This window comes from Ctenopharyngodon idella, chromosome 16 (genome assembly GCF_019924925.1).
Source record: "Ctenopharyngodon idella isolate HZGC_01 chromosome 16, HZGC01, whole genome shotgun sequence".
Lineage (NCBI taxonomy): Eukaryota > Metazoa > Chordata > Actinopteri > Cypriniformes > Xenocyprididae > Ctenopharyngodon > Ctenopharyngodon idella.
This window is the reverse complement of record NC_067235.1, coordinates 30,110,522-30,138,323: the sequence shown is the minus strand read 5'-3', so window position 1 is coordinate 30,138,323 and position 27,802 is coordinate 30,110,522. Positions and strand designations below refer to the sequence as shown.

The 27,802-nt window shown below is 36.6% G+C and overlaps 1 protein-coding gene across 1 annotated transcript; it reads right to left on the bottom strand.

The window, feature by feature from the left end:
* Positions 1–424: 424 nt before the first annotated feature.
* On the bottom strand, positions 425–17,949 carry nr2f5 (nuclear receptor subfamily 2, group F, member 5). The gene is made up of 4 exons (XM_051865957.1): positions 16,865–17,949; positions 5,782–6,062; positions 4,395–4,641; positions 425–2,017 (listed from the first exon to the last, which is right to left on the bottom strand). Exons 1-4 carry the CDS (start codon positions 17,229–17,231, stop codon positions 1,701–1,703), a joined length of 1,212 nt encoding a protein of 403 aa, XP_051721917.1. The 5' UTR covers positions 17,232–17,949; the 3' UTR covers positions 425–1,700.
* Between the last annotated feature and the right edge of the window lie 9,853 nt (positions 17,950–27,802).

Below are 27,802 nucleotides of genomic sequence, written 5' to 3'. Positions count from 1 at the left end.
ATCTGACTGACATGGGGAAATAAACATGAAGAATCAATTCAAAATAAGTCAATATTTTAGCATTTTTTAAACATAAAGTAATGAATTAAGATGGCTAGAAGTCATGGGACAAAACCTGAAACATGTTGTGGTTTGATGAGATTTAAGTTGAACTATTTGAGCTGATTCAAATGCAGCCAAACATCCTGGTAAAATGGTCCTTACAATCCATCATGGTGGTAGGAACATCATGAGGAAAACCGATTTTAGTCAGCCAGATACATCTGCATTTTGGGTTCAAAATCATTTATACTTGTGACAATGGCTCGAAACACATGCCTACTGTAAATCTATGAAGGAGTGGTTTAAAAAGTTACGGCCCAAACCAGAATAAAAGAAGAAAAAGGGTCTAGCAGGAACAAAATGCCAAAAACAACAGCAGCAATTCTGTGAATGACAGATTTTATTTCATTAATTCATTTCTCCAAACCTAAAATACAGAAAAACATACTTTGATAGAAATATTCTGTGAACTAATACAACAGGTCCTGCTTTCAAAGGTCCCAATGGCTTTTATATCCAAATGCTGCCTTAAAAGCTGTAGTGCCATGTTAAAAAATGTGACAGCGGGGTTTAAACATATTCAGACGAGCGAGAAAGTAACAAAAAAAACTTGATGAAACCTACAGTATGCTACACAAAATACCTGGTCATCAAAGGCAGACTATTGGCATAATTGAGGTCTTGAGTTTATCGAGTGAATTAGGGTAATCTGTGTCATTTTGTGTGGTTGCCTGTCACCTCAATACTTTACATGATCAAATCAGACTTTACTGTATTCTAGATGGGTTGTCTTGTGATAAAGATAGCATAGACTTGGTTGGCTTGGACACATCAGAGCTTTCCTGACATTCCACAATGTTTCAGAATACCCTATTTTACCCTAGTGTTTTTCTTGATGCTACAGGAGATAAACACCTGTATTTAACAAGACGCATGTGCTTGATACGGCAACATTCTGTCTGGATGTGCTGAATATTTGGATGTAGCTGAGAAAAGCACGGAAAGTGAGGGTTATCTGGCTGGTTTCAAGTGCCTCTTTCAAGTCCTCCCACTTCATCAGAGACCTAAATGCAAAAATCAACTAGACAAACAAAATTTCACCTCAGTCATCGGTTCCACAAAATGCTCCAGAGAGTTCAGATGCCTGTCCTACTTTGGCAATGGATTTCTCTCCAACGAGTCCTGCAAGAGTCACACCTTTCTCTCGGTTTTACTGAGGATGTAATACAAAACCTCGTCCACCCCAAATTCAGCTGCTGGGATCTTAGTTTCAGTTTTTACTTCACCACACACTTACGGACAGAATCTTGACTCTCCCGTTAATACAAGTGGTGCAGTTTTCGAGGTCCGTCTACAGTTAATAGCTTTTCTGGTAAAGTTTTGGCATCAGCTTTAATGGCTTCTGGTTGAGTCAAAATCAGGAATGGACATTGCACTTTGGGCCAAACAGTCCTTGTTCATAGAAAACCTCTGTGGGAAACAGTTCGGTGTCTGTATGAACTCTGTGGTCCATTCCAACTGACGGAACAAACGGCTGGTGCTTCAGATAAGTGAGCGGTGATGATGTGGCAGAAAGGGGCGTGGCTTGCTGACAGATTCTCTGTATCGGCCATGACCCAATAGTGGCGGGGGTGTGATATTGTTTAAGAGGTTTGGGATCAGGGCCCGTTCTCATTGTAATGGAGTGAGATGGGCCGGTCTCTCTGGACGGGCATGTAAGGCCAGTTGTAGCTGGAGCCGGAAAGCAGCATGTCCCGCAGCAGGGTCTCGATGGGCGTTTTACCTACTAGCCGTACAAAGAACAGCTGTTCGATAACAGGAGACGAAACGATGCGCAGGGAGGGTAGCCGTAACAACAGGCGGCCGAAACGGTTGGGTTGATTGGGGTATTGGTTTCGCACATACTCTTCAAGAGCACACTGGGACTTCTCCTGGATGCTCTCCACATGGGCCACATCAGACAGACCCATGGCATCTAAAGTAGAAAGTAAAAGGAGATGGGAAAATTAAGGAATACTATACTTCAAATGTGTTTCTTTTGCAGTTGTTTCATTGAAATGAATTGGCTACACCCCAAAGGAAGTTGAGCTGGAATTTGAATTAAAATGACAGGAAGAGGAATTTTCAGAATTGCCATTCAAAGAAACACATCCATCCATCCATCCATCCGAAATACTCAAGTGTGTAAAATTGCAGGGTTTTAACTAGGGCTGCCCCCTAATAGTCAACTAATCGTTAGTCAACTAGAAAAGGGCTTAGTTGGCCAAAATTGTATTAGTTGGTTAGTCGCAGAAAAAAAAAAAACCTTGTGGCAAAGTCACGTAGTCCGTGAGGTACAGATCATTAACGGCAGGTCCTTGTGGTAATTACAGTATGTCGGGCAGGAAATCCAAATGTTTGCCTATCATTGATCGACCTCTCATATCATTTGAAACATGTAAGTAGTAGCTTTACATGGCTGTTCGCTGTAACATTAATCCAGATAAATGTGCGCTATTATTAGGTGCATATCCAAGTGTTTGTGCAGAGTGTGGAAGCTGAAGTATAGCGCTTAATGCAAGACATGGAGGCACCGGCACGATCACTTGCATTTTTTCTGATAACAGCGGAAACAACTTAAAATACTCATTTTGGTCATATGAGTACAGATAAGAACATCATTCAAAACTGTAAAGGGTCTACTTTTATTTGTGTAAACTCACAATAACAAGAAAACATTGTGCCTTTGTAAAATAAAGAAAACAAACAGGATGCGCTTTCTGCCGTCTCTGTCTCCCTGAACTAGAGCGTGTATATATCAAAAATATATCTATAGAAAGCCTGAAATGTCTACTTTTTAAACGAAACCATTCAAATCGAAAATAAATGCTCTCTGCTTATGTAATCTGTATGAAAGGTGCATTTCTCTCTATAGGCACGTTCACAATACTGCGGAGATGACGAGGCAGCATCAGACAACATCTTTGCAGCCGATGCTTACTCAGAAAACACTAGTTTATTAATAAATCATTTAAATGTCTCCTTGCTATTTTTTTCCCCAACACATTCATAATCATTACTTTTGCCGGTGCTTTGCGGCAAGCTTTATGTGTGCACTTGAGCGCGGAATAGGCTATATTATGCCTATATATATTAAACGCTCATTATGGTATATATTTAAGTAATTGAATTAATATAAATGTGCGATTAGTCAACTAATGGCTTAAATAAATGACTGGAAAAATCTTTAGTTGGGGGCAGCCCTAGTTTTAACCAATGACCTCCTTCACCATTCTCTCTGTTATGCTACTCATCACTGGGGTACGCGTACTCTTAATCCTGCTGAGCTTCAGTTCTGATAACAAAAGCTTAATTGCTTCATATTTCTATGAGGGCGAGGATACCTGCTGAGCAGGACACAACCGCCACTTCTGTCTATGTCCCATGAGTCCAGATAAAGACATCTATAGTTACTGTAGGCAGCGTTTTGTAAGGGGGGGCACTGATGTGTCAGTCCCTGGCGTAATGTCAGTGCTGACAAGTCTTGCGTGCTTCTGCGCCAGTCCTCCTTACACTGGCGTTGCACGGCAAAGGCATCCCCCTCTCTCTTTGTGTTTCACAGTGTGAACACACGCTGGGAGCTGCCACCGCACCGCGTCGGGCAATCGGGGCGACTGGCTGACATTAGAGGCCTGTTGGGTGATGTGAGGTGATAGGAGGTTTGGGCTGAGGTTACGGGCCACAAGAGTTTGTCTGTCCCTGTTAGCTCATGCCAGCGGGTCTCGGCAGGGGTTGGAGGGGGCTTTGGCTGGAATTGCAGGATGGATCACATTGATGCCGTAGGCTACAGAGGTTATGTAGGTCACAGCCAGACTGAAGCGAATCCCTTTTTCCGCAACTCAGCATGCATAATTCAGCCATGTTGGTGGAAGTTGAGTTGGGGCGGGGGGCTGCTTGCCTGGTTTCAATAATAGATGGAAGCGTGAAGGATTGAGTGATAAAAAAAAACGAATCAAGAGCGGTGGGTTCAGTCATCCATTTGGAAAAGTGTAGGTCTGGGCTGGAAAAGGGTTTCTGACAGATAGAGCAGGGAATCAGAAATAATCTAAACCAGTGGGCAAGACATCTCGGAATCTGAAGCTCTGTGCCAAAGCGTTTGTTTTTGTTGTTATGTTTTGTGTAACACATTTATTTCATTTATTTACCAACAAACACAATTGAAAACCTCACAAAAAACCTCCAAATAGTGGCAACTAGACATAAATAGATGTCTAATGTTATTGACATTAACTCGGTGCTCCTAAAATGGACTCATAATTGAAAAATTGTAAATACTAATCAAACCAAGTAGTCTTAAGGTTAGTTATTCTTACCAGAGGTGAAAAGTACGATGGACTTCAGGCAGGAGTACTCAGCTGTGTCCACCTGAAGGGCTTTTAGTTTCTCCACCTGCTCTTGGAAGACACGTATGTGGTCCATGAAGGCCACCACCCGCTCGGCTGACATGGGAGAGGCGTGTAGACCAGCAGCGGCCAGCAGCGGCGCAACATGCAGCGGCATAGAGCACTGAGCAGCATTCAGAACGAACAGCTCACTCCACGACATGCGTAAGAGCGCAACCTACACACAAAAATGTGGCACACATGTGAGAGACTGCAACAGATGGCCTTTTTTAATTAAGAAAAATACTAAAAAGAAATTTTAAACTATAAAATACATGAATACAAAATGTATACATTTCTTGTGTAGTCATTAAAAACAAATAAAATATGACACAATACTAGGCAGAAAAATACATAATTATATAAATTATAAAATATAATCCAATTATTAATTATTTAATCCAATTTTAAAATGAAAATTATTACATAATACATTTGTGGAAAAATCATATTAATTATTTGATTATTTCTGGGTTTTTTAATATATATTAGGGCTGTCAAAATTAAGTCGTGTTAATGCATGCAATTAATTTTTTCAGTTGAACGCAGCATCCATTTTTTTCCTATCATCCTTTAGCTAGCGTTACTTTATATGATCATGCTATCATTCATTCAAGTATTAAAGTATCAACTATTAAACCTTTCAAGCATGATAAGACGCAAAAAAAAAAAGAACTTAAATCTGTACTAGCGTGCTGTTTGTGAATCTCCTGTCTGTACAGAAACCCGCTTCAGTTCAGACAGCGCCCTGGCCGCATTGAATTCTCTTTCATGCTTGATCGGACAAAAACACACTAAATTATGCCAAAATGGCCGCTTTGTACAGTATCCACGTAAGCACTGTCTTAAATGAGTTAAATAAAACCTTTAATTACCGTAAAAGACTTGTTAGGACATCAAATTTGTGTAAGATCACGTCATGCGTGTCAGATCTTAAAGTGACAGCAGCCTAATAACCCTACTTCCATCTGTTATTAATGTTAATCAAAGAACAAAAGACTCACTGCTCTTGACTGAATAACTTTTGTAGCTTTAATAAGGATTAATCTATATTTAATTTATATCTTATGCAGTGAAGACAGTGAAGAAGTGTTTGATAACTGTATATTTCCTACCTGTTAGATCTAATATTTAATATATACTGTCTTTATGTTGTTTCTACATTCATTTGGAGATTAAATGTGAAATTATTACCATATAAAAATATATTAAACACTTTAATGTTCGGTGCGATTAATTATGTTTTTTTTAATCGATTGACAGCACTAATATATATATATATGAACCAAGCTTAAATATGCTAAGATATTTGCTTTACCTGGTCCATGAGCTGTAGGTCAGGAAAGAAAGGGATGTTCTTCGCCCACTCCACAGCACTGAAGAGCAAACGGGCGGCCAATTCACAGATGTTCTCGATGCCCATTAGGTTGTTGGATTGCATACACTGGGCTCCATAGCGTGAGGTGGGGTACGGCTCGGCCCGTAGAAGCAGAGAGATGAAGCCCGAAAGGTATGGCTGCCCATTGTATGGGTCACTCCCATTGCTCAGGTACTGCCCTGGGCTGGACTGTGAGTTGGACATACGACCCCTTTGGACAGCTGAAGAAGAGAAAATAAAAAGCAAAAAGCCATTAGAAGTGGATATTAATGTGTTTACTTGCAAACACAACCAGATCCATCCACCAGAATGGATCAAGCCAAGACACTTCTGCTTTCTAATGTCTAAGTGAATGCGGTCATAGCATCTGTGAAACCCATCAGAGAGATGCAGACCCCTTTGCTATCCATCAATGAGTAATGAGTGAGTGAACACTATGGTTGAAATGAGGTTTTTCACACTTCCTCAAACAAATGGTTCAGCCAGAGGCGAAGGGCAAAACAGAGGCCATTCCTGCAACGACGCAGCTCAGTGCCCATTTGGGAAACACCTGTTTAACTATCCTGCTGTCTGCCCAATAACTCCATTTACTATAAACCAGAGGGAGCATGAAATGAACACCGAATGAAAAAGAGAGAGAGAGAGTGACAAAAACCCAGAGGAAAATGTTATTGCTCAGAGGTTTCTCAGACATAATAGAGTTTCATGTAAGTATCAACTTTATCTTAGTTGTTTCTCATAAATGACAAATCTGGACCTGGATGTATTATTATAGTTTTATTATAAGCATTTGAGTAAAATATATATGTTCTGATATATCTTGAAATGCCTTTTAAAGGGGTCATACAAGCAAAATCCCCAGAGTTAAATCAACTCTGCGCAGAGTACATATAGTCCCTCTCTAAATAGTGTTAAAGTAACACTGAAGCAGAGTTAACGTTAATGAGATAATTGAGCGATTAATTAAGTTATGATTGAGCATTAGTGATGAACACCTGCTGTTAACAAGCAGAATCACTGAACAAAAGAGAAACACAACTACTGACTTTAACTCTATTTCAATGTTACTTTAACACTATTTAGAGAGGGACCATATGTACTCTAAGCAGATTTGATTTAACTCTTGGGATTTTGCTGTTTAGCATGTATGTAAAAAAAAAAAAATATATAATAATTTTAATTGTAAATTTAAAGTTGTAAAAATTAGTTATTTTGTATTTTTATATTGTATAATATATACATGTATCACAACAGACATTAAAAGGAAGGAACAGGTACAAACAATGCTCTCATTATGATATGAAATACAATCAGAGTTTCCTTTAGGAAGGAAGGAAGAGAAAGTAGAGAAACGGTGGGGATTCAAATACTTTTGTTATGGAAACTACAAATACCTAATGAATGCTTCAATAATGTGTATAATTTACAACTGAATGACAGAAAGAATGTCCTGTTTCTTGTCTTACACAGATACAGAGAAAAAAAGGATGTTTTATGTATGTTATTTGTGGACAAACAATAGTACAGCTCTCAAGAAAATTCTACACCTATTCTACCATTCAAAAGTTTGGGGTCGGTACGTTTTTTTTTTTTTTTTTTTTGATGTTTTTGAAATAAGTGTTATGCTATTTGATCAACAATACAGTAAAAACAGTAATATTGTGAAATATTATTACAGAAAAAACTGTTTCTGTTTTAATATATTTTAAATGTAATGTATTCCTGTGGTGCAAAGCTGAATTTTCAGCATCATTACTCCAGTCTTCAGTGTCACATGATCCTTCAGAAATCATTCTAATATGCTTCTGTTTGCTGCTCAAGAAACATTGTTTTATTATAACATTGTCAATATTTTTGTGGAAACCATGATACCATGACTTTTTTTTTCTCAGGATTCTTTGATGAATAGAAAGTTCAAAAGAACAGCCTTTATTTTTTTGGGTAAAACTTTACTTAAAGGAACACTCCACTTTTTTTGAAAATAGGCTCATTTTCCAACTCCCCTAGAGTTAAACAGTTGAGTTTTACCGTTTTCGAATCCATTCAGCCGATCTCCGGGTCTGGCGGTACCACTTTTAGCATAGCTTAGCATAGTTCATTGAATCTGATTAGACCGTTAGCATCTCGCTCAAAAATGACCAAAGAGTTTCGATATTTTTCCTATTTAAAACTTGACTCTTCTGTAGTTACATTGTGTACTAAGACCGACGGAAAATGAAAAGTTGCGATTTTCTAGGCCAATATGGCTAGGAACTATACTCTCATTCTGGCGTAATAATCAAGGAACTTTGCTGCCGTACCATGGCTGCAGCAGGCGCAATGATATCATTGATATCAGATCGGCTGAATGGATTCGAAAACGGTAAAACTCAACTGTTTAACTCTAGGGGAGTTGGAAAATTAGCCTATTTTCAAAAAAAAGTGGAGTGTTCCTTTAAAGCCCTTATGTCTAATGCATTATTAAGGCATTCATAATGTACATTTTAATGCATTATATCTTATTATAAATAATTGTAACCAAAGTTAAAATGCATTATAATATTTACAAATTCTAAAATTGTTTGTCTTGTTTCAATGCATTATACTTTCTAAAGGTGTGTTCAATTAATAGATAAGTATTATAATGTATTATAACAGTGGTTACAATTATTTATGAGACCATACAATGCATTACAAGGTGCATTACAAGGCATAATTACTGCATTAAAAATACTTTTATAATGTATTATACAGCTTGAAGTAAAGTTATCAATTTTTTATAACGATGTAAATGTTTTTAGTCACTTTTGATCAATTTAACGCATCCTTGCTGAATTTTGCAGACTTGCAAACCTTTAGACAGTAGTGTAAATATAGTATATGAAGCAGAATTAAAATTTCTTTGTCAATTCCAGTTCAGATAAAAGCCAAACACTGGCATGCTAAGCTAAAGGTGAGGTAGGTCATTTCTTCACCACTAGTGGCACAAAACCGAATTGCAATCAGTTTGTTTGAGTGACCAGACTGAATTTGACATAACAACATGAGTTTGGGGACAGGACTACCTGTTAGTCCAAAAAATACAAATAAAAAAATTGAAGATCAGGGGATTTTGGAGGTTTGGAATTTAAAATAAAGCCTTTTCTCTCCCTGCATAAAACAGGAAAACTACAAAAAAGCAATCTCAGGCACTCTAGAAGCATACATTTAGTCAGAGCCACAGTTGAACTGCATACCTATGAGGCTCTGAAAAAAATCAACATTGTGAACGTGCTTCACGTGTGTCATGGGATTAACACCACTCTCACTCAAAGGTCAAAAGTTACAGAAGCTGGACTTTCCAGTTCCTCGTTTGCTTTCTCTCACTGTTTGTCATTCTCTCCTGAAACTGGTTGTGATGGAGCTCCGTCATGCCATAAGACGAGGAGGGCGGGGACAGGTGCGCGATATTTGCTGAGCAAAAATGTGTGACATTGAGGTGTTTGACCACATTTCTGCACAAACATTTAACATCATTCAGGTGTGCAAATCCATTGCCTGGATTAATTTGAATTAGGAGCAAGTCACACTTGAACAACTAAAACAGAGATGCATGCTGTGACAGAATATAAAACTAAGGAAATGAAGAGTGAATCTGAACAGTCTAAAACCTAAATGCTATTCAGGTTATGTACAATGTACAATTTTTACAGCATTCTTAAACTTACATTTCAGTAATTATTTTATCAACAGTGTAATTTCAGTTTTATTTATATATTATTATAGTGTTTATTAATGTTTTAAATTAGCTTTTATTTTTATATTTTCATGTTTCATTAAGTTTTTGGTAATACTTTATTTTAAGGTGATGTAGTTACAAGTTACTACATGTACTTACTATAGTAATAACAGTAAATTATGTATAATTACAAGTAACTAACCCTAAACTAAACCCTAACGTAACTCTATAGTAAGTACTTGTAGTTAATTATTATTACTCGGTACTTATTTGAGTAAGTACAATGTAACTATGTCACCTTAAAATAAAGTGTAACCAAGTTTTTTTTATTAGTTCTTGATTTTTTTTAAATACTTCTATTGCTTCAGTTTATTTTTTATTTCATTTTTTAGTTTTAGTCACTTTTAGTACTTGCCAACACTCTAAAAAATAACTAAAAAAACTAAACAAATTTACACAGTAAAATACAATTTTCCACTGAAACAGTACTATATCATAAAAATAATGCATTCTGGATAATATATATCATTTTAAGAAAAGAGGCCTATAGGCTACTTTCTTGAAAATGACAAATAATATTACCCAGAGTGCATTGTAATGCACAGAAGTAATATACTGTAAAAACAATGCATTCTGGGTAATAATGTCATTTTCGAGAAAGTAGCCTATAAATTATTTTCTCGAAAATTACATAATATTATCCCGAATGCATTGTTTATACGGTATATTACTGTTTCAATGGAAAACAGTATTTTACTGTGTAAATTTGTTTAGTTTTTTTACAGTTATTTTTTAGAGTGAAAGGTAACATTGTTTACTTTTAAAAGTTTTTCATTTAATATATTTATATAATTTCATTTCAGCTTTATTTTAATCAATGAACATTTTTTTATAGTTTTAGTTAACAATAACAACACTGATTATCAGCATAACAATAGAGCAAAAACATTTTTGTTATGCCCCCTTTTTTGAGTTGGATATAGTGCAAAATCATCATAACATTTCCTTGTTTTACAATTTTTCAAATTCCCAAAACGTTGTTTAAATCCCTTCAAAGGGAAAGAAAGAAAAAATCTAGGCATCTTAGACTTTTTGACATGGCTGCATTTGAAGAATCACAAGGCATTATGCTACACAGCAAATCAGAGTCTCCTCTGCCGGAGGTCACCTGTTCAAATGAGTTGAACAGCAGGATTAGCCAATCGACCAGGTGGCAGGGTGATATTTACCCAAACCCCACAGAGAGCCGTCACATTTGGACTTTGCTATGATTCTGTCTATTATTAATGTTTACTTTCCACTGACCTATATTTCACCCTGTACATGGGAAGTGAGTGACTTACAGGTCATGGGATGAAGTCACAGTTTCAGCACGTTTCCAGAGAAGCTCGGCAACAGCAGCACATGGCGGACATGCGCTGTTAACCGCATCTGCATGCATGCTGCCAACATCCAGTCCTGTTAAAATGTGACATTTTCACATCCCAGGCTATTCTGCATGAAATTTCTGGGTGGTTACTAGGTTATTTTAGTTTTAATTTTAGTTATATTTTTGTCAGTTTTATTCGTTTTTTTTTTTTTAAGTCCCCTTATTATGCTATTTTAAACATTCCTAATTTTGTTTTGGAGGTCTCCTATAGGTTTACATGCATTCAAGGTCAAAAAAACTCTTTAATTTTCTCATAATATACATTGACATCACCTCTTTTCTCGGTTCAATAAAGGATTCAATAAAGAGTCCTTTTAAAGTGCAAAGTGGATTCATAGTACAGAAAAGTGTCTTCTCGACATGTTGAAAACACGGACCAAACTCTTCTAGTCTCAGCCACAACTACAGTGTTTGAGGGCAGGTTAAAGTAAACATTGTTTACTGGCAGCCATTGAAGACCATAGGATGGCATTATGCAAATTTGTTACAAACCTACTGAACAGGAAGTGAGACTTGAATTGCTGATGACTTGTTTCGGCACTTCAGAATCGATTAATTCTTTTAGGAGACAATAACTTTACATCAATTAACATTTATTATTTTATTTTTTTTATGGTTTTAACCCTGCTACATATTGGTCCAAGTCAAAAGAGCCTAAGTCTCTGCAGATATTCTGTTCTCTAGATGTGACTCAAGTTCCTCATTCAGTGTAAGTCTATGAGATTTAGTATGCTAGCCTTTCTGCATGTGAACGTCAGATTTTAAGTCCGTGGTCGTTTTCTAGCTTTGACAAAGGTCACGACCTTGCACAAGGAACATTCCAGCAGATGCACGTACTTGCAGAAGCCTGTGGAACTGACGAGGCAATCAAGCTGCTTTCTTTCAATCAGAGGCGCTCTTTGTCAGGCTGGAATGTCAGTCATGTCAAGAGCAGCCGTAAGGTGTAAAAACAGGTAGAGTGATCGAAGAAGAGGAGTGCTAGGAGGAAGATCATCTCTGAGTTTAAGACATGAAAGCGCTAGCTGAATCCTTCAGGTCTTGAGTTGCAGGTTTTTCAAATCTATGTGTTGGTGCTAGGTAAAACATTTACAAACCCATATTCTTATGGAAAAAAAACCTGCAGGAAGGTTTTTCAGAAATTTTCCTTTGTGTTTGCTCAAAAAACATGGCAGCACATGGGTTTGGAACAACCCGAAGGTGAGTAAATAATGACAGATATTTCACATCAAAATTGATGCTCTTCTGGGTTCTTTGAAGTTTCTACAGAACATCCCCAGAAGGTTCTCATGTGGAATCAGGCTGCCATCTATTTTTAACAGAGAAGGTCACAATCTGTTGTCTGAAATCACTAAAATGTACATGCGTATGTGAGGGTCTCAGTGGAAACAGCAGCGTGATTCTGCCCCATTCATTGCCAAACGCACATGATGAACTTGTAGGAGGAAAGAGTGGGATTTCTGAGTGCTGTGGAAAACAAAGAACCTTAGAACGAAATGCATATGACCTCATCCATATCAAAAGTTCAAGAGTTTCAAGGCTACCAATGATCTATACAATCAAAGGCATTATCTGTCTGATACCTGAACCATTTACTTTTTGAAAAATGATGATTAAAAAGTTCTAAACGTGTGTTGTTCATCTTATCCTGTCAATCATATTTCATATTTACCTCACTCCTATTACAATTCTTCCTTCATGCTTCCCAACTCCATCTTTATTCACTTATGTAATCTGTTAACTTCTCTATGCATTAAAGGGTTAGTTCACCCAAAAATGAAAATTCTGTTATTAATTACTCACTCTCATGTCGTTCCAAACAGGTAAGACCTTCGTTCATCTTCAGAACACAAATTTTTGATAAAATCCGATGGCTCAGTGAGGCCTGCATTGCCAGCAAGATAATTAACACTTTCAGATGCCCAGAAAGCTACTAAAGACATATTTAAAACAGTTCATGTGACTACAGTGGTTCAACTTTAATGTTATAAAGCGACGAGAATACTTTTTGTGCACCAAAAAACAAAATAACGACTTTATTCAAAATATCTAGTGATGGGCGATTTCAAAACACTGCTTCATGAAGCTTCGAAGCTTTACGAATCTTTTGATTCAAATCAGTGGTTCGGAGCGTGCATCAAACTGCCAAAGTCACGTGAACTATTGAAATTTCGAAACACTTATGACGTAACAAAGCCTCGTTTACCGAACCACTGATTCGAAACAAAAGATTCGTAAATCTTCGAAGCTACATGAAGCAGTGTATCACTAGATATCATTGAATAAAGATATTATTTTGTTTTCCTGGCGCACAAAAAGTATTCTCGTTGCTTTATAATATTAAGGTTGAAACACTGTAGTCACATGAACCGTTTTAAATATGTCTTTGGTACCTTTCTGGGCATTGAAAAAGGATTTTTTTTTTATCAAAAATATCTTAATTTGTGTTCTGGAGATGAACGAAGGTCTTACGGGAGTGGAACATAATGAGGGTGAGTAATAAATTACATAATTTTCATTTTTGGGTGAACTACCCTTTAAAGTAAGCAATTACACATTTATTTATTGTGTGATCTGCCGCAGAAGCCAGCGAATTTAAGCGCAGGCAATATAAAAAATAAATACAAGGATGCGAAAAAAGAGCAGAGTTTTTAAACTTTTATGATGCTTTGCTTGTATATAGAGCTGTCACTCTTAGGATACCTTAATACTTAGGATACCTTTCGCAACTCTCTTGATAACTTCAGGTATGGAAAATCTTTGAAGTGACTCCCATGAGCGCAGAATTGTGACAAATGTCGATCTAGAGTGACGTAAAGTCGCATGAATTCCGATTTGACTGTTCAGACTGAGGTTGGACTGAAAAAAATCAGACCTGTATCGGATTTAGGACCACATATGGAAGTGGCCCAAATAAGAATCAAAAAGATCAGATTCCATGTGGTTTGTGCAGTTCACACTGTCATGACAAAAACAGATCTGAGTCACATATGAGCAATCGGATTTGGGCCACATTTACCTGCAGTGTGAATGTAGCGTTAGAGCCTGTGCTTGAGCTTCTCTGTCATGGACAGCACGCTAAATCTGTTCATCTATATCACACTCACAGATTACATGAACTAGTGAACTTGTGAAAGACAAATTAATAACAGGATTACATCAACCTGGAATGACCAGGAGCCAACCAATACAAAAAAAGCCAGCTCTGTGAGTTACAGAATCTGAACTGCTAAGGCGTTTTTATGCAAAATACAATGTTGAGAATCCCAGACACGACACTAAAGTGGAAATTGTACCACAAACCATGAATATATCATGTTATTTATATACTGTAGTTAAATTATTTTATCTAGTACATATGTATTTATCAAAGACTGTTGAGCGCCTCAAAGATCTAACTTGAACCTGTAATCTGTAAGAAGTGCTACAAGATATCGTTCACTACATGTCATATAGATATGTGAATGTTAATCATAAACCTCATGCACAAGGACCAAAGTATATGAGCCAAGCGTTTTGTTTGTTTGGCTCACATTGTGTTATGACTGCAGAATAACTGTAATGGCTCAGTACAAGGTGCTTCTCTTGGCGAGCGACTGAATTGCATAATTCAGAGGAGATATCATTTATGAATGAAAAGAAGAAGCGAGGCTGCATGTGTTCCTGTCTATATCTATTTTGTCTGTACAAATGCAACACACACTAAAGCATCTTTCGAAGTTGTAAATAAAACAAAGATTATTGGAGTACAAGAGAATACCATTTCAGTTTTTCTACTGCTACACCATTTTTTCAGTGCAACCTGATGGGCCTGAAGAGTGAGGGAAAAAAAGCATATTGATTTAAGTGAATGCATGCAGACAGGTAAAGCAAACCAATGTCTTGACATGTCTCAACTGTTGAGGCGGCTGATGTTTTCACAGTTTAGGCTACCCTGTAGCCTAAACTGTGAAATGATTGCAATGCTTTTACATTTTAGTTTCAAATAGATTCATCACAGTATATGGGGTAAGTTGTCACAATGGAATCAGCTATCATAGGCTGTTCATTAACATTAAACTGTAAAACAATTACGAGAGACAAAACAATTAAACAAATAATAATTAATACATTATATAAATGTTGAAAACAATTTTGACTCTTATGACAACTTTCCTTTGAGACAGCTAGCCCCGGTCTCCTCTATGCATTAGAAAACTCAACAGGCAACTAAGGATAATTGGAAAATCCATGAAAGTACAATACAATAATGACTGAGTTGAGGTGTTTGAGATGGTTAGTGTCGACTTTGACAGAAATGAAATATTATATAACAGAGGCTACAGAATCTTTCTGGACCCATATTCATCATTGAAGCTGTCTTGTAATACACAGATAGCTCATATTCACATCAAAGGTCAACAGACTAGAGGATCAGGAGACTGAATGTTCTTTCAGTCTAAAGCAATGACTAGATGAATTTTCCCTGCAGTGATTTTCATAACCTAAACGAATTAGGAACTTTGCTGAGTTTTCACAATCACCTGCAGAGTTGACGAATTCACCGCAATTATAAAAATAACACTAGTATTTTAATCTACATTTGAAATGGACCATTTCTGAGGATGACTTTGCAAACTGATCATGCCACAAATTACTGTTTAGACTCCAGATGTCTAATCTTAGACTGCAAACAAGGAAATTTGTTGTTTGATTTGTAAAAATTACTTTTTTTCTCTTGTTGAATGTTATTTGCTCAATTAAATGAGCAAATACTCAAGATTAGTCTGAATTATATTTTCAAACAAATAAACTGTATATTAAAATAAATTGTTGCTGTAATGAGCTTTTAAACACAGTGCTGAAAAAAAAAATAAAAAAAATAAAAATCTATCCATCACTGGTAAATTCTTCATTAAATAAACATTCATGGTTCTTATGTTCATCATTCTTATGAAGAACCTTTTCTTGAGTTGCTATTTTGTTCTTTTGAGATTAAAAAAGTTTTTGATGTTACATGGCAGGTTCTTCAGATTATAATATGGTTTTTGCACCAGTACCAAGCACCAGTAGATATTTTGCTGTAGAATAAAAAGTTCTTTGAGGAGCTTAGTCCTCAAGCCACTTAATGTTTCTAAGGTGAAACCTTTAGTTTTACGTATGACAGCAATATTGCCTATTTTTGTAATTTGTGCAACATTTTAGTGCGTTTTGATCAGTTTTCAGCTTCAAATAAAATTTCAAGTTGAAAAAGTGTAATGAACTTTAACTTAAAAATATTTTTCAAGTCTAGTGGGAAATCTACAGTAAAAAAATATTTTACAGTGTGTGCAAAAAAAGGTCACTTATAAATTTTTTTTTTAAAAAACGTGATATCTCAGACATCAAGATATGTTTAAGAAAGAAATATTACTGAAATATTCCATTTGAAAGAGATCTAATTGATTTATAATCTATATAATTTTACAATAGTAACAATAATTGTACCAACATCTTTTTATAATTACATATTAATATTTCAAATTAGAACCAAAATGTCTAACATGATGGTTATTTTTTTTAGTTCTTTGGAAAACCATCTGTACTGGTGCTTTAATGAACCAGAGAACAAAACTGATCTGAAAAAGCTGCAATGTCAACTAATATCAACTTTCTGTAATCAAGAAATCTCCAAAGAACCATAGCAACTCAAGAACCTTATATACAACCAAAATGATCTTGATTAGAGGAGCTAGGGACATTTAAGAACCACTATGAACCATGTTCCATGGATTGGTTTGATACAAATTTTGTAATGTTTCCCAGTTTCAACTATAGCATTTGAATCATTTTACATTTCTGATCAGGTTTGTCCTAGTACTACAGCTTTTAAATTTGTATTTGTCAATTGCATGGAGCAGTTAAACACTGTCAGATCTTACCCTCTCTCCTCATTCCGACTTTCAAACACTTCTTTAGCCGGCAATACTGGCACTGGTTCCGATGGTGCTGGTCAATGGGACAGTCGCGGTTCCCCCGGCAGGTGTAACTCAGGTTCCGTCTCACCGAGCGTTTGAAGAAGCTCTTGCAGCCCTCGCACGTAAACTGGCCGTAGTGTTTGCCGCTGGACTTGTCCCCGCAAACCATGCAGTCCACATTGGGAATTTTGTCCCCGGAGAGCGCGTCGTTTCCCGGGGTTGAACCTGAGGGAGTTCCCGGTGTCCCGCCGGGCTCCTGACTGCACATTTGCAGCTGGGACCCGGGATCAGCCGAAATGTTCTCTTGCCACTGATTTACTACCATTGCCATGCTATCCCGCAACACTGTCTGTGGTAACGACCGATACAATGTGACTCCTTTCAAGCGGGGAGGAGAGTTCAAACGATCCTGAATGACGCTTGAGGAGATCTGAGGAGATCTGGACGAGGCGCGCGGCGCTTCCAAACCACCTCAGAGATCTTTCTGCGACAAAAACTTTGAAAGAGTGAAACTTTACTTCTCTACTCAGAACAGGTCTTGGAATATTTACAAAGTAAACGAGAAGGTGGCATAATTATTGCGTGAAAAATCCCCAAAACATGTTCAAGTTTCAGTCGCTCCGAATACTGTCAATTTTGCGCGAGAATGTCCGAGTGTCGCGTCACGAGAGGACCATCCGTGCTTGAAACTTCACGATCTTCTCGAAATCCCACGTGTGAAGTTTAATGAGAGATAGACTGCGATCTTATGTATTATTATTATTATTATTAACGGAAACTATAAAAGAAAAGAGCGTTTTCCAATAATAATACTGACACGATCCCTGATCTTCGTCTAAACAAGACCGCACGCGAAATGTTATTGTTGAAAAAAACGTGTAAATAAAATGAAAATGAATAAACGCTAAAAGTTCTTTCCGTATGACACAATTCTTTGTACCAAGAAAGTTCCTAAATAATCCGTCAAAACTTGTAGGTTGTTTACAAGAGGAGATTCAGTGTGTTTCACCCGCCAGCTGTCCGATTCATCTCTGAGAACCGTAGTTAAGAATTCGGTGAAAGTGACACTAAACAGCCGTGGTTACTGGAGCTCCACCCACCGCACTGCATATAAGGACATAGTGACCATATTAGTATATGACGCCTTCATATGGGGCGGGGTTTGGATACGCTAAGCTCCTCAACTGGTCAGTGGAGGTGCTAGAAAAAAACTCTTTGTCCAATTGGACAAAGGCGCTGCTCTTGCACAATTAATGTGAATTGTTTAACAATCTCAAGCAGAGAGAATCTCAAGAGATCTTCACAAAAAGAAAGATTATTTTTCATTATCATTATTTGCCAGGACAAAAAAAGTACAGAAAGTGGCAAAAAATTGTAGTTCCCTGGTGAATTATTCCATTTTAATCTTTAATCTAACAATATTTTCTAGATTAAAAGATTTAAATGTTACATACACTTTAAAAAAAAAAAAAAAAAAACTTTTAAAAACTATGCACATTTTAAAAAAAAAGGTTTCTGACACTTTTACTCTCATCAGAACAGTTCATCCCCCAAAATGTATTGTTAAAAAACAGCTATCATTTATGTTACCTTTCAATAATAATATTAACAAATTGTGTACATTCAGTTTTATACATCATAACAGATTTCATATTTAAATTCAATCCAGTAGATAAACATGTTTGCTTTGTGTACTTTTAATTTCAGTGCATAAACACTTTCAGGCATGAAATACATAATGCTAAATAAGCAAATAAATTAACAAAAATAAATGTACATTGATATCAAATGAGAGAGGGGAAAAAATGATGGTATGGCATGTTAGTTACCTTGTTTTTATTAGCGTGTCGTTGAGGTGTTGGAGTTTACACCATTTGACAAAGGCTCCTCGCAGGAGTCTTCACTTCTGTTAGTTTAGTCGGTAATGAGCATATTGGGAAGCTGTTAATGCACAAAAGGCCACAGTGTAAATTACAGTGACATGCACTGGGTTTTACATTACATCTTAAAGCTGTGAGGAAGTGTAAAAGTTAAAGACATTGAACTAAATTATGTCATAATTTACTATTTTAAGTCTTGTTTATATGCACTTAAAATGTGCATATGTTGTAAATGACTCAACATTATTACAAGAATATATAGGGATTGTCATGTAAAGTCATGTAGTAAATGTGGACTGGATTTATTGCAGAATTATTTTAGGAATCTGTAATTCCTCACTTTGGATCTGCTGTGGTTGTGTTAAATGAAGTTAATTAATTAAAATACTGCATTTGCCTTTTACAACTTAGTGTTTGTAATGAATCCAACTAATTCCAGACAACAATGGTTAAAAGCTCTACTTTTTGCCAACACTGTCATATCATGAAAATTATATAATAAAGGTTCCAAAAATAAAGGTTCCAAAAGAGAACCTTCACAGTGATGCCATAGAAGAACCATTTTGGGTTCCCCAAAGAAACATCCAGTTCTTAAAAGAACCATTTTTTCTCAGTGTGAAGAACATTTTAATAATATTAAAAATAACTTTTGTGCAATGGAAAAGTTTTATGCATTTTATAGGTTCTTCATGGAACCATTGATGCCAATAAAGAACCTTTATTTTTAAGAGTATAAGTACCTAGGAAAAACATTTGTTAACTTTTTACATATCAATTTGGACTGAGTGTAAATATGATAAAGAGTACATATTCCTAATACAGTGATAACCAAATCAAGAGGTTAAACAGAGGTAACAGAAATGTTTAAAGTAGGGCTTTAAAATCGATTAATTGCGATTAATCGCATCTAACATAAAAGTTTACATTAATATAATATGTGTGTGTATACACATATGTATGTGTGTGAATATGTATATACAATAATATAATAATAATATATATACACATATATTATACAAACACAAACTTTTATGTTAGATGCGATTAATCGCAATTACTCGATTTGACAGCACTAGTTTAAAGTAATCATAATGCAAACAGGCACTAAATGAGACAGCTTTGTTAGCGAGATATATTGTTTTAATATGTAAATTGTTGCGGGTAATGCATTACAAGTATCGCGAGTTACGTAATCAGATTTCTTTTTCAAGTAACTAGTAAAGTAACACATTACTTTTAAATTTACAACAAAACAGCTGAGTTACTTCTTCAAATAAGTAATGCAAGTTACTTTGTTTTCCAATGCTATCTCACGACTAATTTGTACGTATTTTACAAGGTGGCTAATTCGTACGAATTCATACGATTTGTCTAAACCCTAATGATGGGTAGGTTTAGCGGCGGGGTTAGGGGTAGGTCATTCGTACGAATTCATACGAATTTGGCAACTTGTATAATAAGTACGATTTAGCGAAAAAAAAATACGAATTCGTACGAATAAGCCACCTCGTAAAATACGTCCGAATTGCTGTGAGATCAGGTTGTGTTTTCCCATTTATTGACTGACATTTCGGAAGTAAGCGCAGTGAGGTTGTATGCGCTTTGTAAACATGATGGTTATTGTAGTTTTAGACCAGGGGTGTCCAATCCTGCTCCTGGAGGGTCACTGTCCTGCAGAGTTCAGCTCCAACCCCAAATAAACACACCTGAACCAGCTCATCAAGGTCTTAGAAACTTAGGTGTGTTGAGGCAAGTTAATTTATTCTCACTTTATTCACCATTTATATGTCTTTGCTGCTGACCTTCAATGATCCAATTCAACCTTACGCAATAGCAAAAACAACTTTAGATAAACATTACACATTTGTTTTTTGTTGTTTTACTGCTGAAGTGAGAGTGTTTAACTTCTCCTGTGTCCTATTCTTCTGCAATCCAGAATGGCAGCACATCTGAAAGGTTATATGCATTATGTAATGCATTACTTTTACACAATTAGTTACTTTTTTTTAGGGAGTAACGCAACATTGTAGCACATTACTTTTAAAAGTAGCTTTCCCCAATACTGAATATGTCTATTAAAACAGTTTAAGAGCACCTCAATAGCATTGAGAAACATTAATATTTTCCCACCTCCGTCTAAATCTTCACTGTGTCACTGTGAGCCATTTCCTCCATTGAGTAAGTGCAGTATTCCATTAACCAGTTTAAACAGTTATTCCTCCCTCTCTGTCCAACGTCACATGCAAAGTAAACATTCATTTTGTGTTGATGCCTTAGCAAAACAATAGCATTAAAACAATCAAAACACTGCCAGCATTATTTACAATGAATTAAAACACGTTTTAAATATGAAGCGTATAGTAAATAAATGTAAATGAGAAAAAATAAATTATTTAGATATGCTCACGAAACATATGGTCCCCAATTTAGCAGCATGCAAAGAAAAGAACTTGATGTTATTGTTGTCCCTGTTTAGCACGGCACTTCAAGCGCTAGAGGCCATAAAGTTGGCCTTTAGCTTAGCCTAATTGTTGTCACATGTAACCCTACCTGTCCCCCAATTAGCCTTTTGACTGGCTATTAGATCATTCTGTGGCATAGTGACCAAGGGCATTATTCGGTGAGGATGGTGATTATGTGTAATTCTATACAGTGATGGCATTTAAAAATGTTGATTTGAAATGAATATAGTTTTCTAATATCATTCAATTAAATTAGAGGTTAGAGGTTCAGTTAAAGCACTTTTAAAGGAAAAATTCTGTCACTGTTTACTCACCCTCATGTTGTTTCAAACCTGTATGCTGTTATTTTTTCTGTGGAACAAAAAAGGAGGATTTATGAAGGTTTATCATTTCTGTCAAGAAATAAACCATAAACTTAGCCCTTACAACTTGTGAGCTGATCAATCTTTTGTGGTCATAAAATAGCTTTGTATGAGAAACAGACCAAAAGTTAAAAATGATGTGATCTGTCATGACGTAAGTGAGAACCTGAATCTGAATGTGAATAAATAACAACACACAGTTTTGGAACAACATGGGGGTGAGTAAATAGGGCAAAAAAATCCCTTTAATGAGCAATACTGAATCTGTAAAGGTGCCACCAGGTATCTCTTGTATTTAACTGAACTATATAGTAGATGTATGATCATTACGAGAACAGGCATCCACGTGTCAGATGCATCTCTGGCTCTGACTGATTGTGGAGATAAATGCACAGGGGATCTCAAGCCTAGTATGAGGTGACTGATGACTGCAGCAACTGGCACAGTGACTCCCAGATTGAGGTCAGGGAGTAAACATGACCACATAGCATGGCCTAGGAAATGCAAAGGCCACCGGTTTGCAGGTTAATTTATGGAAGCTCTGACAGTTTGTGACCCATGATTCAGTGCCCCTGTTTCTGACGTGAAAGACAGCCCGGTCCAAAAATGTACCCATAAACAATCACTTAGGTAACCTGAGTGTGAAGCAAAATATGGTCTGAAGGTCTACTTTCCAAAGTCATGAATGATCAGTTGTCATCTATTCACCTATTCATAGATCAATTAAAAGCTCAGAACAAAGACAAAATAATTGTTCTGAAACTGTTTTTTTAATGTTTTGAAATTCGAAAGTATCAACCATAATCTTAAAATTTAGATAGATAGATAGATAGATAGATAGATAGATAGATAATGTGTGTGTGTGTGTGTGTATGTGTGTGTGTGTGTATTGTATGGTATATATTGTATGTATATATATAAACTAAATTAATAATCAAAATCTTTTAATCAAATTTTTACAAAATAAACAAAATTATTTGTTTATTCCCATATATTTTTTTAAATCAAGTTATTATGGCTTTGTCTATTCAATTATATATAACATATATAATTATATAAAATAACATATATATATATATATATATATATATATATATTCAAGAAAATCTATGAATGATATACGAATTATATAAACATATATGTGACCATGGACCACAAAACCAGGTCAATTTTTTGAAATTGAGATTTATACATTAAGAATAAATAAGCTTTCCATTGATGTATGGTTTGTTAGGATAGGACAATATTTGGCCGAGATACAACTATTTGAAAATCTGGAATCTGAGGGTGCAAAAAAAAAAAAAATCAAAATATTGGAGAAAATCACCTTTAAAGTTGTCCAAATGAAGTCCTTAGCAATGCATATTACTCACAAAAATATTTTTTTTATATATTTACAGTAGGAAATTTACAAAATGTTTTCATGGAACATGATCATTACTTAATATCCTAATGATTTTTGGCATAAAAGAAAAATCGATAATTTTGACCCAAATGTATTGTTAGCTATTGCTACAAATATACCCATACGATTTATGACTGGTTTTGTGGTCCAGGGTCACATATATATATATATATATATATATATATATATTTAAATGCACAATACATAGGCATTTGTTTGTAAATATATATATATATATATATGTAAGTATCATATATAAGTATCATATATATTGTCATATTATAAATACATAAGTATTGTCTATAAAAACAGCCAATTTATAATATGACATTCTTATAAGGATGGATTAAAATTTTGGATGAGTGCCTTTACGTTTGTGCTTCATATTGCGGTTTGTTCGGTCAGTGCGCTCTTTCCTCTGTCCGATTAGAGTTGATTAAGAGGTTAGACGTTGTGAAGCATGGCGTCTTTAACTGAGATTTATCTGTTCCTGTACTGACCCTTATGGGGTTGCCTGCCCTCACCCCAATGTCCTCTAGATTTATTTGGTTATTTGTTTATCTATTCTGAGGAGTCTTGCATGTCTCCCTAATTTTTTTTTCCTGTTTATGCATCCAAGTCTCATTTTTCACAGCGGTAGCAATATGAAGCTCTTGCAATATGCTGATACAGTCAAAATACAGGCAAAGGTGCTGATGACCCTCATGACCAGGACACCCGCCTGAAGCACAACCCACGACGTCCTGCATTGTACAGACTCAACCGCCATCTACTAAGACATAACCTCCAAGTTTTAAAGTTTCACACCATATTTCCATTCATGAAGGTCTTGAGAACCTTAGTTCTTCATTTCTGGGTTTAATGAGCAAAAAGTGGTTCTGACTTTCAAAAATTTCATTGAAGCAACACCAAAACAGGCACTTGTCTACACACACATTTCTTGTTAGGAGTTTTGGGCTAAACGGGGAGAGCAACAGTATGTGGCTAGCATGACCTGACATGCCTCTGAAGCTGGAGGGGGTCTTGACCTTTGCTCCCAGGCTTCAAACCTAGGAAGATGAAAAAAGGGATTGGTTAGGAGGGTGACTCCTTAAACAAGAGCTTCTGTTTTAGACAGGAATGTCAGTTCCATAAAAAGATGCCTATAGAGAAGGAAAAAGCAACCAAAAGTGACCGAAGAGATAATGAAGATATAAAAGAGTGTGTGTAGACTGTGTCCGCGAGACCGGGGCTAGCTGTCACGCAGAGAGATTGGTATAAGTGCTCAGTTTCAATAACTATGAGGGTTTGTTCAGCAGTAGTTTTATGTTTGTTTCAATAATTTAGTTTTTAAATTTTCTGTCCTCCAAACTAATATTCCATTAGATCCTAATACTTTTGTAATAGTTGTTTAAGAGAACAAGACAACGCAATAAAGGTGATATATAGATAAAGATACATTTTATTTAAAAGGTTAAACTGTTCTCAAGACAAGGGTATTTTTCATATGTTCATAGGTCAGGTCAAGTTGTGACATGTTTTATATGTTGCAATTTTATACTGTTTCTATGAAATTAAATATCTTTGAATGAACAACTCTTGTGTAATCTTGAATTTTGCAATATTGGTAAATGTTTTACATTTACTAATACATTTTAACTTTAAAAGTGGAAACAATATTAGTAGTAAGTTGTAACACATTACAATAACGTTTCATTTGTTAACATTAGTAACTACATACTAAAGTACTAACAATGAACAATTTTTCTACAGCATTTATTAATCTTAGTAAATGTTAATCTCAACATTTACTAATACTTTTATAAGATCAAAAGTTTTGCTGTTAACATTAGTAGATGCACTGTGAACTTACATGAACATTTCAAAGGTTAATACATTCTGTAAGAATATATTGCTTATTGTTATTTCATGTTAGTTAATGCATTAACTAATGTTAACAAATGAAACAACACACTACAATTTCTATGGTAAAGTGTTACCATATTAGTTGATCCATGATGAACTAACATTAACTAAAATGAATAAAAGTAACTAATATTAAAAAAATGCTGTAAATTTCTTTCAGTTCATGATACCTTAATGCATTAACTAAGTTTTACCATTGTTTTTTGTGTTACTTTTCCAATTTTGCTGCTTTATGAATTGTTTTGTGTCACAGAATATATGTAAATAAGGTAACACTTTATTTTAGGGTATTTCAACTAGTTGCTTATTAGCATGCATATTACTAGAATATTGGCTGTTTATTAGTACTTATTAAGCACATATTAATGCCTTATTCTGCATGACCTTATTCTACATTCTTAATCCTACCCAATACCTAAACTTAACAACTACCTTACTAACTATTAATAAGCAGTAAATTAGGTATTTATTAAGGGAAAAATCATAATTAATAGTTTATATGTGTTCCCTATACTAAAGTGTTACCGTAAATAAACTGTAAAGGTGGAAATGTTTAATGGCTTTTTTGTAGTTTTGTTGTTTTAATGGTGTCAAAGTGTGGCGACTAGCCTCAGCCTCCTCTGTAAAGTCTAGAGAAACTGAATCCACTGCCTGCAGAGAGAGATGAGAACACGCATGGTGGGAAATAAAGAGGTTTTCTACATTCATTGCACTTTGTTTTGAACTTTCGGACAAAGAAATGGACCTTACCACTCACTGAAACACAAAACTTGGCGCTCAAGTACAGCGCGCCACCGGAGAAAGATATTTGATTATAAATTATCAGGCTGGAAGACTGTGACCAATGAGCTTAACAAGGCAGAATACTGGGCTGTAGCAGATTTGCTAAACACCCCCACCAACCTCTCTGCCATAATGTGATGTTTATGGCCATTTTTACCCCCGGACTTCAGTCATGCGATGGAGCAATAAATTACTCAAGCAGGCCCGCTGGAGGGAAAGTCCTTGTGACTCTGTGCTGCGGCTCTAGCGGAGAGAGCGTGACATAGAGGGTCACATCTGCAGATAACCTTGTGTTTTCTCACTGTTTTTCTCCGACATGGCGGCCTCCTGGAAAGCACACATTACCCGCCCATGGAGGTTCAAAATCTGCTCTGGGTGGAACAGTGCTGACACGTAGCATCAATACATCTTTAGCGGAGCATTTTTGTTTGTGTCATTTTTGTGTCCAGCAGTAGATAAAGAGGCCGAAAACAGGAAAGAAGCAGGAACGTGCAGAATCGTGAAAAATTACACTGCTGATCTTGGAGAAGATTAAAAGTTCAACCTCAGCTGGTCTAGCTTATTATAGTTAAACTCTCATAGGACTACAATTGAGGTGGAAGAGAGTTAGAGGTGTGATTCATCTTCAATATAGCTTACATTAATTTTAATAATTTTTAACATTTAGCATTCCTGATGGCGTTAGCAATGGCAAACTCATAGGTTCGGTTCTCAGGGAATGCATGGGAATGCATCAGATGTATACCTTGAATACAATGTAAGTTGCTTTGGATAAAGTGTCTTCCAAATGCATAAATGTAAATGTACTGTTGCTCAACATGTAAAACACAGAACTAGCAATGCCAAGGTCATGGGTTCTATTCCCAGGGAACATTCATGTTAATGTATATCATGTGAATGCAAGCCCAGATTCTACTTAAAACCAAAAGGTGTGTGAAGAATCTGCGCTTGCATCAGACACGGTGTCCAAGAAGCCTGGATTTCACGTAGAAGGGAGGCCAAATTCCCTGCAGTTAAAATCTCAGACGGTGGTCTTTAACACATTCTCTGTCCCTCTCCCTCTGCCTCCCAATCCCAATAAAAACCTTCTGACCACCGGTTGACCTTTCGCCGTTCTTCCCCCATCCAATGCTCTCCGTTCATTCCACCACTGCAGTCCAGCGGAGGCCAATGGGGGCCAGCAGCTGTGGGGAGGGGGATATGAGGTCACAAAGGTCACGGTACTGGTAAAGTCATCGGTGAGGCTCCAATGTGGGGCATCATTTCCCCCCTTCAAAGGCAGTCCTGACGTCCACGGGGGCTGCCCCGATGGCCCCGCTGTTCCTGAGCTTTCAAGACCTGAGACGGACAAGGGTAAATAAAGTGATACCAGGTGTTAGCTAGCCCCCTCCCAAAAAAATCCACCAAATTGGGGCCCCATTTCACACTAAGAACCCCGTCCGGGTGTGTAAGGCATGGCAGTGGCTAGAGCCAAACAACAGTTTGGTACAGCCTAATCCATTGAGGATTGAGTATGCAAATTCAAACGCTCTCCAAAAAAAAGGCATCTTAGCTCAGATTTGGATCTGGAATGGGGGGCATCAAAGCTCACGACCACCACCACCACCAAAAAAAAAAAAAAGCTGACCCCTTGAATAACTGTAAAGATCAAGCCAAGTGAATGGGAATCATTGTGGCGAAAACAAATCGGCTCTGACAATGAGTGAAGAACAAACAGAGAGACGCCGTCAGCGCACAAGTGCTCCTGCCCTGGTGTTAGAAGCAAAAGGGGCGGATTTGAAAGCTCCACCATGTGCAGGACGGCCCCTCATCTCTTTCCGAAACCCTCTAAAAGCGCACAGGGGCCCCAATTAACGCTAATTAACATCAACGACAGGCAAGGGGTCATTAGTCCAGCTAATCCATGGTTTACATTTTCCTCCTGGAACCCTGCTGGCCAATTCTCACCCCAATCATAGAAAGGACATGTTGTTAAAAAGGCCAGCATCAAAGCTTTTCCACTCCACAAACTGCCCCATTAGTCCGAGATCTGGACTTCGAAGGGATGGAACTCAAAGCCCCCGAGGGCTGGGTGTCAAGCCAAGTCTCTGTGGTTTGGACCTCAA

Bases quoted from the DNA above. Each gene is read 5' to 3' on its own strand.
- nr2f5 (XM_051865957.1), bottom strand. From the start codon at position 17,231: ATGGCAATGGTAGTAAATCAGTGGCAAGAGAACATTTCGGCTGATCCC. The intron at 4,642-5,781 runs GTAAAGCAAATA...TTTTGTGTGTAG, and splicing joins ACCTACAGCTCATGGACCAG to GTTGCGCTCTTACGCATGTC. The intron at 2,018-4,394 runs GTAAGAATAACT...TTTCTACTTTAG, and splicing joins CATCGTACTTTTCACCTCTG to ATGCCATGGGTCTGTCTGAT.